We start from the raw sequence: 15,948 nt of genomic DNA, 5'->3' as shown, positions 1-15,948 counted from the left end.
CTACTGTAGCTAACACCTCCATCACGGAACATAGTTATCTTTTCTTTTTTGTGGTGAGAACATTTAAGATCTAGTCTCTTAGCAATTTTGAAGAACATAATGCAGTATTGTTGATTGTACTCACTATTCTATGCATTAGATTTCCAGAACTTACTCATCTTCTAGTTTCACTATGGTTGATTATTGATATGTGCAGCCAACACAGAATTAAAGGGTAGCAGCATGTGTACCATCCTGGACACTTAGTCTTTGAGACTCATTCTTAATGTTGTAATTCTACAAAAGTGGGTACCATTTTTAATTTAGAAAGTATTGGAGACCTAGTCTCTTTGTCTTGTAGATGTTGTAGAGAAGGCGCCCATCAATTTCTTATATGCAAAGGCTGAATCCACTCCTCATGGGGAAATAGGATTTAAAGGAGCTGAGCTGAACCAGTCGGGTAGTGTCTGTTTTAGACACTAAAGAGCAATATGAATTTATAATCTTGTCAGGAAACCCAAGGGTATGGAGGAAAAAAGCTGTTTTGCCAAAAATCAAACTATGTTCAAGTGTAGTGGTTCCTAAACTTTGGTGTATGTAAGAGTTACCTAAGGGCAGGGATGGACACATAGTTGTGGTCTCTGAAGCTCTTATAGGTTTGCGGGAGCTTTTCTTAAGGAAAACAAAACAGCCTAGCAGGAGTGGCTCAGTGACTGAGCTTTAACCCATGAGCCAGGAGGTCACAGTTTGATTCCCAGTCAGGGCACATGCATGGGTTGCGGGATCCATCCCAGTAAGGGGCATCCTGATAGATGATTCTCTCTAATTATTGATATTTCTATTTTTCTCTTCCTCTCTCTGAAATTAATAAAGCCCTAGATGGTTTGGCTTAGTGGATAGAACGCCAGCCCTCAGACTGAAGGGTCTGGAGTTCGACTCCAGTCAAGGGCACGTACCTCGGTTGTAGGCTCCATCTCCTGCTCTGGTCAGGGCGCATGTGGAAAGCAACCAATTGATGTGTCTCTCTCACATCAATGTTTCTCTCTTTCTGTCTCTCCCCCTTCCTTCCACTCTCTCTAAAAATCAGTGGAAAAAATTTCCTCAGATGAGGATTAATAACAACAAAAAATGAAATCAATAAAACATTTTAAAAAAGAAAAATGATTTACTTTTTAAAATACAAAATTGGATATAAGGTCCCATGGTGCCTGAAGCTTAAGCATCATTAATTTTACAGTAAATTCACCTCTACATAGGGAGCATGTTAAAAATTCCTGATTCATTCTGCTGAGTCATTATATCTGGGGCCCAGGAATCTGCATTTTCAGTATGTACCCTGCCGTGTTATGGCTGGGCTAATGGTAAGAAAATAGCATACAAATACCTACCTATTTCCTGACACATAAAACAATTAACCACATTTGCTTCGTAACAAGCAGCTTCCTGTCTCCCAGCACTTATATGTTGGCCCCATTTTCTCCAAGCAAATGCACAAACCATACAGAGGACACTTTCCTTCTCTGGCTGAGAGTGAGGCTGGCGTTCAGCTGCCTCAGGTTGTTGGCCTTCCTTCCTTTGCCTTCCCCACAATCGCCGGCATTGGCATAGTTCTCTGGTTCTTAGGCATTGACACTGAGGGGAGAAAAATGACTGGTATTAACTTTAGGTGGCTGGTATGCATTTGATTATCTTCCAAACCGCATGTTGGGCCATTTAAAGAAAATTATCTCTTCTAAAGAAGCTATTCGGTCCTATTGGCTCTATCCTCTCTAGAGAATGTACAAGTAGCAAAGGAAAGAGACTCACGTTTAGCAAGGACCTACTATGTGCCAGGCACCTGTCACACAGGATTTCAATTAACCTTCATAACCACCGAAGGGGCAAGTATCATTAGTCCCATTTTAAAGATGAGACTACTGATGTTGGACAAGCCAAGCAACTTTCTCGAAGCCACTCAGTGAGTGTGAGTGGTAGGTCTGCCCAAACTCCAAAGTCTACAGTATGTTTTTCTTATGCCAACCTGCCTCTGGAAAAGGAGATTTTTATAGATCAAGCCCAAGGACCCAATACATCAGCAAACTTACAGGACATGGAACTTCAAAAATGACAAACACTGTAATAGCGATTCCACTGAACAACAGAGTGCCAGCAATCAGAAATTTGACCACAATGCTCCATTTCTGCCTCTTCTCTAGATTTTCATCTGTGTCAAAGGAGAGAGAGGAGTAGAAGAGGGAGAAAGAGAATTTGAGAGAGGGAAGAGATCAACCCTTTGACTTGAAGGACTCTTGGCTCACATGACTAAGAGGGGTCCAGCTAGATTCAGAGGCGGAGGCCCACTTTCCAGTTCAGACTTAGAGTCAGGAGTGGGGTGGGCATCATGGGCTCTGCTCTAATCTCAGAGAGTCACCTTCCCTGGGATTTGGGATTTTTCCATGATCAAGTAGGACCCATTCTTGCACTGCTCTCAAGAGAGGAAAAGGGGTGGGAGTACCCAAGGAGTTCTAAACTCTTCTTTCACCAGCAGCCCTCTCAGGGTCTCTACCTAGAAAATCACCCTCCTTTGCTCCCCGTGGCTTTAGTGGGGCATAGGAGGAACAAAGGTGAGTTGGCATTGCTCCTGGGTCATAAGTCAAATTTGGGGACAAATGGCTTATATGCATCTTGTTATTACTAGTCTCATATTTTATTTTTCTCCCGGCAGGAACTAGGATGTAACCCAAGCCAGAATCTTACAGAATTTGAGTTCTGGCCAATTTAGGGAAGGTCATTTCCAAAAACTGTGCAGATGAAACATGCACTTGGTTGTTGCCATCACTATAATAATTGCTTAGTGTGTAAATGTCGCCTGTCTATACATGCAGTGGCTGGTATTACCTACCACATAAATACATTTCATTCTGTCCCCAAATCTGGATGCAAGATTAGCTCATTGGTGTTGAGGTAAAGCACTATTAATACAGTCATATGCCCCTTAACAACCTGGATACATTCTAAGAAATGCATCATTAGGCAATTCCATCACTGAGCAAAAATGAGAGAGTGCACTTACACTACCTAGATGGTATAGCCTACTACATACCTAGGCTATATGGTATAGTGTATTGCTCCTGTACAGCATGTTACTGTATTGAATACTGTAGGCAATTGTAGCACATTGGTATTTGTGTATAGAAAAGGTACAGTAAAAATACAGTGTAAAAGATAAAAAATGGTTTATCTATACAGGGCACTTACCATGAATGGAGCTTGAACATCTGGAAGTTGCTCTGGGTGAGTGAGTGGGTGAGTGAATGTGAAGATCTAGGACATTACTGTACACTACTGTAGACTTGATACAACACTGTACATTTAAGCTACACAAAATTTATAAAACAACCTGAGATTAAATCAAGCATAAGAGAAAAGGGTATAATCAAGAGACAGTAAACACAGGATGTATGAGGCTGCTGCTGGCTTAACACAACATACTGTTTTACAGCAAACTTTTCTTATAAATAGAAAGAGTACACTCTAAACCAATGATAAAAAGTGTAGAATAGTAAATACATAAAGCAGTAACAGTCATTTATTATTATCAAGTATTAAACTACAAACATTTCTGGGACCTTCTTTATAGAGAAACTGATTTTTTCCATAGGAAATGGAGTGGTTTTTCTAATAGAAACTCTGTGTAACTTCTCAACCTCCAGGAAAATCCTAGGAGACCCAGGCTAATGTTGGGGTTAAAAATGTTTTTCTTTCTGTTCTTGTCTCACCATTACTTATTCTGTACCTTGTTGTTTCAAAGGGGTAGAAAACTCATCAATACTTGTAGTTTTCTCTCCTTCGTTATTCCCTGGAGTTATGGAGGTGGTAGTGGTGGAAAAAGCCTCTAATGAAGTCCTCATTGCTGGGTAGACCTTACATTGGAAGATCCCTGGTAAAAAAGCTATAAAAAAAGAAAGAATGAAAGGACAACTGAGAAAACTTTATCCTGCATTTGATTTTATCTGACAAAAGACCCTAGCTCTGCCCAAGATGATACTAAACTTCTCACTGTGGCCCCATTAACCTGTCCATAGGTGTAGGGTGTAAGCTCCAAATGATGCCAAGAGTAAATGAGAATAGAGATACTAATAAGAGATATGGATTAAAATCCCCAGGAGGCCTTTGACTAATGTAGGATCAAAGCGGAGGAGAAGACCATATCTTGTTTGCCTATCATTCTTAAGGCCATAATAATAATAAGGATGGAGGGCGTAACACTGTTCAAAGTTTCCATCTTTTAAAAAGATGGCTCCAAAGTCCACGGAGGAGCATGAAATGTTATCATTTGCCTTAATGACTGCTGCAAGTTTGTCTGGTGGAGTGTAAGTCAACTGCTCTGAGAGGGGATCAGGGAAAGCCAAAGGAGTTGGAAGAAGGAAAGACCACCCAGCTACATGCACTCCTCAATTTCATTCATTCTGCAAATAATTAAAAATGGATACTGTATCTATTACGTGCCAGAGACTACTTCATTACTTTGGATATATCAGTTGGATGCGTTCTAGCCAGGGAAGGAGTAAAGGAGAGAAAGGGTTGAGGGGAGGAGGGGGAAGCAGACCACAATAAATAGAGTAAATTTTATGGTATGTGCTACAAAGAAAAAATAATTATAGTAGAGGAAGGTGCCCAGCTGGCATGGCTCAGTGGCTGAGCATTGATTGACCTATGAACCAGGAGGTCACTGTTTGGTTCACGGTCAGGGCACAGGCCCAGGTTTCAGGCTCCATCCCAGTGTGGGGCATGCAGGAGACAGCCGATCAATGATTCGCTCTCATCATTGATGTTTCTATCTCACCCTCCCTCTTCCTCTCCCTTCCTATCTTAAATCAATAAAAAAATAAAAATAATATTTTAAAAAGTAGAGGAAAGTAAGGGAGCAGTCTAGGGATGCAGTGCAGGTGGGCAGTGGTTTGGCAACATGCAGTGTAGGCTGGTTTCATTGAGAAGGTGAGGATTGAGCCAAGACTTGAAGGAGGTGAGGGGACTAGCCATGCAGATACCTGGAAGGTATAGTAAGTCCTCACTAATGTTGTCGCTAGGTTTGGAAACTGTGACTTTAAGGCGAAATGACATATAACAAAGCCAGTTGTCCCATAGACTAACTGATATAAATAAGAATTGGGTTCCTACAGCATATTTCTGATAAAAAAAAAAGTCACCAAATTTCTAAAGACCCCAAACACTTATAATATTAAACTTTGAAATAAATGTGAACTATACATATATTAATAAATATTAATTTTAAAAAAGCAAGATAATTCTTTCCTAAACTGCTTATGCCAGTTCAGGGTTGAGGGTGTCCAGAGCCTATCCCAGCTACTCAGCGGGGGAAAACCCTGGACAGGGAGCCCTTCCACTTCAGGGCACCCTCACATACACCCACATGGAGACTAGAGCAATGCAGATACACCAAGTCACGTAATGTGTCTTTGGGGTGTGAGAGAAAAGCAGTGTACAGAGGGAAACCCTTGCAGACTGGAGAGAACATGCAAACTCCACACAGACAGTGGCCCTAGTGCAGTGATGGTGAACCTTTTGAGCTCGGCATGTCAGCATTTTGAAAAACCCTAACTTAACTCTGGTGCCGTGTCACATATAGAGTTTTTTTGATATTTGCAAGTGTAGTAAAACAAAGACATATTTTTGATATTTATTTTATATATTTAAATGCCATTTAAAAAAGAAAAATCAACCAAAAAAATGAGTTCGCGTGTCATAGGCTCGCCATCACTGCCCTAGTGGAAATCAATTTTTTCCCCATCAATGTTATAACAAAATGATGTTATTCAAGGACCTGTTGTAGTGACTTAGGCAGAGGCGAGAGCTAGAGTATAGGCAGAGATGTCTGGCATGTTAGAGTTTTAGAGGACAAGCAAGGAGGCCAGTGAGATTGGAGTAGAGTGACCAAGGGGGCAGGAGTAGGAGATAAGGATCTAAAGCAGTGGTTCTCAACCTTGGCTGCACATTAGAATCACCTGAGAATCTTTTTAAAATCCTGATTTCTGGGCCTCATCCTCTGGAAATTGTGTATCTTTGTTATCGGGTGGGGCCACAACATTAGTAACAAAGAAACAATTTCCGGAGGATGAGGCCCAGAAATCAGGATTTTAAAAAGATTCTCAGGTGATTCTAATGTGCAGCCAAGGTTGAGAACCACTGAAGGAAATGGGCCCATATCACTGAGTGCCTTGTAGGCTAGTTTAAGGACTTTGGTTTTTATTCTGATTGAAATGGGGATCCAGTCCTGCCCGGTGTGGCTCAGGTGGTTGAGCGTTGTCCCATCCTGTGCACTGAAAGGTCACCGGGTTTGATTCCTGGTCAGGGCACATACCTGGGTTTGATCCCTGGTTGAGTGCTGTTTCTCTCTTTCTCTCTCCTTCTCCCTGCCTCTCTCCCTCAGGTCAATAGAAACATTTTTAAAAAAGAAATGGGGATCCATTACAAGGTTTTGAGCAGAGGAATGACATGATGGTTTTATTTTTAAAGGATCACTGGAAGAGACGGTAGCAGGGGCAAGGGTAGAAGCAGAGTCACCTGTTAGGAGGCTATTGCAGAAATCCAATGAGTGATGATGGTGACTCAGACCAGCTGTGGAAGTGATGAGATGATGCAGACAAATTCTGTCTGTAGTCTGGAATGAACTTCACTTGCCTCCAGAATTGACCTAATCCAATTCAGACAGTGGTTCCTATTCCATTTTGAATGGTCTCTTATCATTGTTTATTAAATTGAGGTCTGTAAGTCCTACTTGATGTTTCTAAATTACTCTCCCATGTCTTGATTAAGTCCATGTGAAAATGATAGTTCCTTACTTCAGAGACCAGTGGCCACAGTACCAGACACTGTACATGAAATTACAGGGTAAGGACTCATCCTTGATTTCATTTTAATCAGGAAGGCAGTGTTAGCAAAGATAGAGACAAAGAGCCACAGTTTCAAAAGAAAAAAACAAGGACATTATGTGAAGTATTTTCAGCATAGTGCCAGTCAGGTCTCTGAAGTGATAACATATGTTTTATGAGACTGATGAGCTGAAGATAAGCAAATTTCACTTTGGACAAGTCACCTAAGTTCTCTGAGTTTTGGTCTCCTTGTCTGGAAGATGGTTATAATAAAACTAGAGGCCCAGTGGACGAAATTCATGCAAGGGGCCCGGCCCTTTGCAGCCCCAGACGGTCGTTCTGCTGTTCAGTCTAATTAGCACATTAGCTCTTTATTATAAAGGATAATCCTTGATCTACCTATTTCATGCGGGTGATGTGAAGATGAGAAAGCAGGTGAAAACACTCTGCACCCTGAGTGATATTATGATTGGAGGAGGAGGAAAAATCTAGAGATCCTCTAAGTAGAACTGTGCCCTCTAACCATAGGGTTAATGGTATTTCACTATAGCATGTCTTCCCACCTTCTGGGGCCACTGTTGCAAAGTCTACTTAATAGGCTTCATCTATCAGTGTATTTTTATTTCTGCCTAGTTTCTGAATTAATGCCCATCCATGTTGGCAGTTCGTCTCTAGTAGTAGATCTCATCTGCTAGGTAACAGCATTAAGGGGAAGCACATTTGTAAATACAGCTCTCCATTCCCAGTGATGATAGAATTGCAATATGAGCTTTTCTTTGGCTAAGGATATTTGGGCATGAATGCCCCACTTTAATGAGAGAAACAAAAATCCAAATTTATGAAATGGATGATTTAGGAGATGATGCTTTGCTTTCTTAAAAAATAACTTATTTTAAAAGGGGAACATTAGGTGCATTGTATTTAAATGGAAGTCTCTTTCAGAGCCTATTCTGTAATAATACTAGCAGGTTGAAAGGGCTGTTGGGTTTGTGCTTTGGATCTAAACCTCAGCTGTACATATATAGAAATCAGACCATGTAGTCAAACCCCTCATTTGTACCTATAGCAGTGATGGCAAACCTTTTGAGCTCGGCGTGTCAACATTTTGAAAAACCCTAACTTAACTCTGGTGCCGTGTCACATATAGAAATTTTTTGATATTTGCAACCATAGTAAAACAAAGACTTATATTTTTGATATTTATTTTACATATTTAAATACCATTTAACAAAGAAGAATCAACCAAAAAAATGAGTTCGCGTGTCATCTCTGACACGCATGTCATAGGTTTGCTATCACTGACCTATAGAAACTGAGCACTGGAGAAATTAAGTAACTTGTCAAAGGTGATCATTAATATCAGAATAAACATTTGTGTAATATTTCTCCTGTACTCACAGTTTCACATGGTGTAAACAGACTATAGGAATTAGTTCACACCAGTCAAATTCCCAGGAACCTAATCTATATACTAAAATGACATTAAAAATATTTACATAGGAGAATGTGTCTGTCAAATGGATCAGATATGATGTTTTTCTCTTCTAGATACCCTTTTCTAAACCTACAGGTTCTTGTGAAACCTAATGCATAATTGGAAAGTTTCTTGATTAATATGGAATCTGAAGAATAGGAACTAGATGGTGTAAAACTTATCAGACGTGATAAAGACCTAGGAGTCCTCTTTCATCAGAAAGAATTATCAGAATATTTATAATAGAGAATCTTTTCCTTGGCCAAATTCCATAAACAGTAATAGTTGCCATCTTACATTTTTCTAGATTGCATGTCAACCCACATCTTCTGATGACCAACTGTGTTGCAGTCCATTCTCATCCTTACAGTTTCAGATTCCTACTTTGCTCTGGGAACATTTCCACGTACTGACTTCTGTTTCTGGGACATTCTCCTGTGTAGACTGATGTCATGCATAGTGGGCATCTCTTCTATGACCTTATAAATTTGACCATGTACTTTATTTCTACTGTACTTGGAGCGTGTCACTTCCTGGCACTCAGTGTAAGTTTGAATTCAGAATACGCAGTTTCATACTCACAAATGGGGCAATATTTCAAAATTCCACTCATAAATTGGTGTCTGCAATTCGTCATTGTTCAAGAAATGTATCTTGACTGATGATTAGATCCCCAAACTAACCTGCAAATATCCATTTACTTTGTTTGCACAGCTCAAATAGTACAGGGATTAGCTTAAACCAGCTATTTTCAACCTCTTCCATCTCATGGCACACAGAAACTACCAAAATTCCAGGGAACCCCCCCCCCCCCAATTTTTTTTTGCTGATCTGACAAAAATAAATAGGTATAATTTTTTATTCAGCCACACTGGACAGCTATTTTTTAGTTTAACAATCTAAGGGAAACAGGCCAGTGCCCCTGACTAAAAATCAGGTATTGCATGTCTTAAAAATTCTTGAAGCACACCCATCAAAAATCGCTGGCTTTAACTTTTCCTCCTTCCCTGGACTCTAGGCTAGCCCAAAGCAAATTGCTAAATTAGGGCAGGTTGATCATTGGCATCTCTCCCCTTAAACTCCCAGTTTTCCCTGTCCCAACTCTCTAAAAGCTAGTGTCTTAATTGCTCTGAGTCCAACACTGCATAGCATTATATCCAAGAAAGATTCACCCTGTACAAAGTGCTCTAGACTCCAAAATGACTTAAGTTCACTGTTCCCCATCACACTTATCATTGACTCATAGGGTGGGGGTGTCACATGTTAGGAAGAGAACAATCTGGTTGAATTAATTTGCTTTAACACTGAATGACTGAAATCCCCCAAATACTGTCAGAGGCTTTTAAGTTTTTAAGAGTTTTTTGTATTTTTTTTTTTTTCACACAAAAGTGGTTACCATGTGAACTTTAGAAAGTATAATAAAGGAATGAAAACATTCATGTCATGTGAGGATTTATAATTTACTATAACTGGGCCACATCCCAAGAACCTATCCACTTATTTCCCAATTTCTAGTCCTCTAAACAGATGGTAGTTTTAAAAGTTTCCCCCCATTATTCTGCTGGTGAGCCCCCAGTTTCTCTAAAAGTGTCAAGTTTTATTTAATTTTTTCCAGCAGTGCAACAGTAGCTTCTAGGGAATTGCCTGTATGTAGGGGGAACTGCCAATACTAATGTATAGATCATAAACTAATTGACAGAAAGAATGGGTGGGAGAAGGAAGGACAGAAGCAGAGAAACTTAAGGCAGAGGTCAAGAGCCATTGCTCAGCAACTGTGGGGGAACAGGCACCCTCAATGTGTGTGGAAGTGAAAAACCGAACAACCACTGTGGAGGGTAACTTAGCAATATCTATTAAACTTTGATACAACAACTCTGCTTGGAATTTATCCTATAGATAAATTGTAGGCACACAAAGAAGAATGTATAAGATTATTGCTTGCAGCATTGTTTGTATTTGCAGGAGTTTGGAAACAACCAAAATATCCATCCATAGGAAACTGGTGATAGTATAGCCATAAAATGTAATACTGTACAACAGTTACAAGGAATGAGACATATCTTATATAATAAAAGCCTAATATGCAAATTGTCCCTTCGGGCGGGAGTTTGTCTGACCTGGAGTTTGACCACTCGCTATGATGTGCGCTGACCAACAGGGGCTGGTACGGAACATGGCGGGCATAGTGGTGCTGGCAGTGGGCTACAGTGGAGGTGCTGCCAGCCACAATGGGCCCCGATGAGAGCGGGGCCATGGCGGGATGGTGGAGCAGGTGAGCAGGTGGCGCCAGGCCAAGGCAGGGTGCCAGACAGGCCTGTGAGGCTGGGGATTCGAGCTAGGGCCTGATCTTCGCAGGCCACCCCAAGGGACCCCACCCATGCACAAATTTCATTCACTAGGCCTCTAGTTTATACATATTGATATGGAACAATCTATACAATACATTTTTAAGTGGAAAAAAGCAAGGTATTGAATAGTGTATATGATATGCTACTATTTATGTGTTTAAAATATATACATCCATACATGCTTAGAATATCTCTGGAAGGAAACTCAGTAAGTTGTTAATAGGGTTTCCTTCAGGGATAGAGTACTAGAGGACTGAGGGAGTAGAACAAGGGAGATTTACTTTTCACTGGAAACCTGTGTTGTTTGAACATTTTACTATGTGCATTCAGAGTAAATCAAAAATCAAATAACCATTGTGAAAGACGACCCATCAGAAATGAGAGCATGTGAAAATTGCCACATGTCAGGGTTAGAAGGGCCCTTAGAGATTAGAAAACTGAGTCTCAGAGAGGACATAGATTTGCCAAAGGAGAGGATAATCCATTTCCTTGAGGCATTAGCTGCTACTAAGCTCTACCTGCATTCAGGGTTATAAGTAAAAGTCATGCCTACCTTCACCTCATGTTCCAACCTCACCTTTGCCTGTTAGAAGAGATCCATTCTGAAAGTTGGATGTGGGGGTTAGGTGACAGCTTGGGAAAGCAGTGCTGTTTCTATGGGGAGCAGCAATAACTCGCAGGTTCTTTAGAGTATGCTTGACCTTTGGCCTTTTCTCTGAATATTCAAGGCTGACTTTTACTTTGCTCCCAGAGGCAAGGCACTGCAGGGTAGCCACAGTCAGAATTTGGACGAAGGTGGACCTGTTGTCTTCTGCTTGAGCTTCTGCAAAGAGATAAGCCAAAGAGAACAAAGGAAGCTGGCATATATTTATTGGTTTCAGAACAGAAGAGAGAGGGAGAGATAGAAACATTAATGATGAGAGAATCATCGATCAGCTGCCCCCTGCACGCTCCTCACTGGGAATTGAGCACCCAGTCCAGGTATGTGCCCTGATGGGGAATCAAACTGTGACCTCCCAGTTCTTGGGTTGACACACAACCACTGAACCACACTGCCTGGACAGGAAGCTGATTCTTAATCTGAATGGCTGAACTACTGTATTGACTCGTTAAACTCCACTGCTGTATTTTTGTCTCTTTTTAGTTGATTTTTCCCTCACTATGTGCTTATGGTACTTACTGTACAAACCTGCCTTTTTTCCTACCATGAATCCCATGAAGATAGGTAATTGCAGTAAGTTCAGCCCTGAGAAATGCTTATAGATTGTCTTCTCTAATGCAGAGAGGGTTGAGTACTGCCTCCTTCTTGTTCTTCACCCCCTTTTTTGATTTATATAGCCATTCCTTAGCTAATAAGAGTTAATTCAAAAATTGGTTTCCAGGCCTAACTGGTTTGGCTCAGTGGATAGAGCGTCGGCCTGTGGACTGAAGGGTCCCAGGTTTGATACCGGTCAAGGGCATGTACCTTGGTTGTGGGCACAACCCCAGTAGGGGGTGTGCAGGAGGCAGCTGGTTGATGTTTCTCTCTTATCGATGTTTCTAACTCTCTATCCCTCTCCCTTCCTCTCTGTAAAAAATCCTTAAAATATATTTTAAAAAACTGGCTTCCGGAAAGCTTTTGGGGGGAATACATATCTTTAAAATAGGGTATTTGAGATCTGAGCTAGGAATGGGAGAGATAGGCATCTTTTAAAAGTAAAAACTTTCTGGCAAAGTGATTTTTTTTTTTTCAGGAAGGGAGAGCTTATTCCATACCTGACATTAGCACATCCCTGGTGCTTCTCATACCCGTTGAGAAGAGCCCAGGGAGCTGTTCCACTTGACAATGGCTATCTCTGAGTTTAAAAAAAAAAAAAAAAAAAAAAAAAAGGTCAGGCTTTACTGTTTAGAATTTCAGACACTGGAGAGGGAGATACAAAATAATGTAGTTCCTTCTTTCAAAGCTTGCAATTGGTAATATAAAAATTTCTCCCAAAGACTTAAAAGTATATACAAGAGGAAGTTAGACTAGTATAAAGAAAATTGAGTACCAATCTATTATCCTTGGGGGTGGGGAGGTAAAATAGAGTTAAATGAAGTTAATTAATGAAAGACTAACCAACCTTTCCTTCAAACACTGGTTATTACTTCTTCTCCTTCCTGTTCTTATTTTAAAACTTTTGAAAGTTTATTAAGCGTAACCTTGAACCAAGGTATCTTTCTGAATTTTATGGAACCACAGGTCATAGTTATTTATGCTTTTTGCCATATAACTCACAAGGTGTTGTGAGTTTTCTTTTTCTTTTTTTCTTCTTTTTTTTGGTGTGAGTTTTCTTCATTTGCTAAATTTGCTACTACTGCACATTATACTCTTTGGCCTTAACTCTGGTGAGCAAATTATAGAGATGAAATGTTTAGGACACTTTGAAAAATCATGTTTTAAATGAACAGTTAACAAAGAGCAGAAAATGGTGCCATTTCACCTCCACACCACCCTTTTCTTAGCTCTCCCCTCCCAAGAGCATCCCCACATATTTGGATGTAACACCTTAAAAAGGAAGACATCTTATGAGGGGCTATGAATTTGTGACAGCACCCTCCAGGAGAGAAAACCATGTGAAAGGACTCTGATGTTAGTTACATGAACAAGGCATTCTCTGAAGGCTTCTCACCACGAAACAGACAGCTATCTTTCTGGGTTGAATAAGTTGCAGTCCTGCAAGAGGACGCATAGGATGATTGGAAAGCATTGCCAGCTGAGTATTGGCTATATCTCTATTTGCCAGAAGAGACCCCAAACACTTTCTAGGTCTCTCTTTGGATTTTCCAGGAGATTAGGCTAGAGTAGCACTTACCTTTCTTGTTGGCATCATAGGATGTAATGATTAGGCTGAAGACCAAGATGGTATCCATGTCAGCTTGAGCACATGCTCCTTGCAGAGACAGTATGCTGCTGATCTGTCACTGCCCCTATGGCTTTGTCTCTAGGCATTTTCACTGCCCTAGAACCAAGTTTGACCCTGGGAGAGTCTGGTTCCACCCTAATTATCTTGCCCTGTTTCATGAAGACCCAGGAATAGAGCTGATTGGAGAGAGGACTAAGTCGGCTTGTTAATGATTGACTCAGGTCTTCCCTGATCACTGCTGCCAACATAAGAAACAGTAATTACCCAGAGGTTTCCCTAGGAGAAAGGGCATAAACGCCCAGTGATATGCTTTATAAATACTTGCAGGTAGACACGTAGACATTCACAAGCATGCTCACTAAGACAGGCATATAGATTTACACACCAACATACAGAGACAAAGAGATTTCAATTAAGGAAAGTGATTTACAGAGTAGAGCAGGGAGCTGGGACTGAATAAGTTGGTGAGTTGCACTGTAGAAAGCACTGCACTAGGAATTAAGAGAACTGGGTTCTAATACAGGCTATTATTAACTACGTCCTCGTGAGAAAATTGCTTGATTTCTCCGCATCTCAATTTTTTCCTCTGCAAATATTCTGACCAAATGATCTCTAGTATTCATTCACAGTTACACACATAGAATTACATCAGCATAGACCTACTTGTCTAGTTTTGTACATTTTCACACCCCTGAATAGTGGAGTGAGTATAGGTAAACCACCTTCCCATGACTATTGGGCTGAGAGGTTGTGAAGAAGAGCTAAATACCCTAGATGAGACTGCCTGCAGTTTGGGAAGGTTTTCCTAGACAGATAATTGTTGTTGGAGATATTTAAAACTTGCATATTTCAATAATACTATGTAGACTTTGTGACAGTATAGGTAGATGGATCATAAAGCAGAAATGAGGATGTATTTAGGTCCTCTGCCTAAGCCCAGAGCCTCTGTATTCTCTCTATCCACTGTAATTGTACTCCATTGGAGTAAACATAGGTTTGGCTATGTGAAAGAAGGTTCCAGAGGCCCACACTCTGATTGATAATGATGAATAGGGACATTCCATGAGGGAATTCATTAGATCTGAGTCAAATCGTGATTTAAATGTTACCCTGTTGCCTGACATTTTAACTCAGGTTGAAATCTGGCTAAATAGAGCATTAAGGGAAATATTGGAAAACAAAAAGGAAAAGATATCTGTCACCAAGGGCAACATGTTGCCTGAAATTGGAAGGAGGAGAAGTGCTGAACATTCAGCCACAGTGCCTTTCATTTAGCAAGTATTTATTGTGGGCCTACTATGTGCTAGACACCGTTCTAGCAGTGAGCAAGATCAAGTCTATGTTCACATGAAAAGATGGAAAGCAGACAACAAACCTGGTGAAAAATAAAATAGTGCAAAGGGCTAATAATAAACAATATACAAATACATATATAAGATAATTAGAGATTGTGATAGCTGTTGTGAAGCAAAGAACAGAATATGAGATGAAGGGTTACTGGCAGAGGCCACTTTAAATAGGGTGGACAGGGAAGACTTCTCTGAGGAGGTGACATTTGAGCTAAGAAAACCAAGAGAGTGAATGCAATAGAAGCCAAGAAAGGCAAGTATTTCAAGGAAGAAATGATCAGTAGGTCAAATGCTGAGAGGTGTGTATGATGAGAACAGACCGTCCACTATATTTGACAAATCTGTAAGAACAGTTTCAGCAGAGTGGTGGAAGTAGGAGAGGCTGAGAGGGAGTTGGAGCTGAATGTGTGTACATAGTCTTTTCAAGGAATTTTGCTATGGAAGGGAGCAGAGAAGTGAGGCCAGCCAAGTAGAGGGAACATAAGTACCTCAAGCCTTACTGGCCCAGGGCAGCATGGTCGCATTCCTTTTTCCCTGCCGCAGTTGCCTGATTCTGCCAGGGGGAAGGCACATGGGTTTTGGTTACTATTTCCTCAACATGGTTACATGATTCTCTGCTCCCTTATAGTTTAAGAAACTTCCCCTGTCAACTTTATTTCATTTTTTTTTTCTGTGAATTCCTAGATGCCATGTGGCAATGCTGCCACCTGGAGGGGGGGGATTGGAAAAGATCTGAGGGCCCACTATTCTCATTCTCGGTCACAAGGTGGCAGAAGAGCTAACTCCTCTCTAAAGAGACCGTGTGCTTGGACAAAGAGAAGGGATAAGCATATTCTTTTATCAACTTTCAGACCCTTCCCTTTTTCTTTGTGTCACAGAGGCTCAAACGTCAGCCTTTGTGCTGGAGCAGCCCTACAGTGGCAGAGCTACATTAACAAGTCAAAATAACTATCAGAGAAATAGACCCAGACTGTTCTCTATTATTAGATATTTTGACTAGTTTTGTGTTTAGAATATCTGTGGAGGAAAGGATATCTCACC

General features: G+C 40.7%; 1 protein-coding gene across 1 annotated transcript in view; it reads right to left on the bottom strand.

Annotated features, from left to right (window-relative positions):
• The window catches only part of LOC102766025 (chromosome unknown open reading frame, human C17orf78), a 15,556-nt gene extending 1,991 nt beyond the window's left edge, over positions 1 to 13,565 (bottom strand). The window contains exons 1-6 of the mRNA XM_006756173.2: positions 13,508 to 13,565; positions 12,429 to 12,515; positions 11,251 to 11,496; positions 3,788 to 3,910; positions 2,064 to 2,191; positions 1,495 to 1,611 (exon numbers count right to left, since the gene is read on the bottom strand). Of these exons, the coding sequence (XP_006756236.1) occupies positions 1,495 to 1,611; positions 2,064 to 2,191; positions 3,788 to 3,910; positions 11,251 to 11,496; positions 12,429 to 12,515; positions 13,508 to 13,565 (759 nt within the window). The remainder of the gene's footprint in view (positions 1 to 1,494; positions 1,612 to 2,063; positions 2,192 to 3,787; positions 3,911 to 11,250; positions 11,497 to 12,428; positions 12,516 to 13,507) is intronic.
• Between the last annotated feature and the right edge of the window lie 2,383 nt (positions 13,566 to 15,948).

The sequence above is a fragment of the Myotis davidii genome, unplaced genomic scaffold, assembly GCF_000327345.1.
Source record: "Myotis davidii unplaced genomic scaffold, ASM32734v1 scaffold993, whole genome shotgun sequence".
Taxonomy (NCBI): domain Eukaryota; kingdom Metazoa; phylum Chordata; class Mammalia; order Chiroptera; family Vespertilionidae; genus Myotis; species Myotis davidii.
Note: the sequence above shows the minus strand (reverse complement) of the source record. Positions and strands in the feature narration are given on the sequence as shown.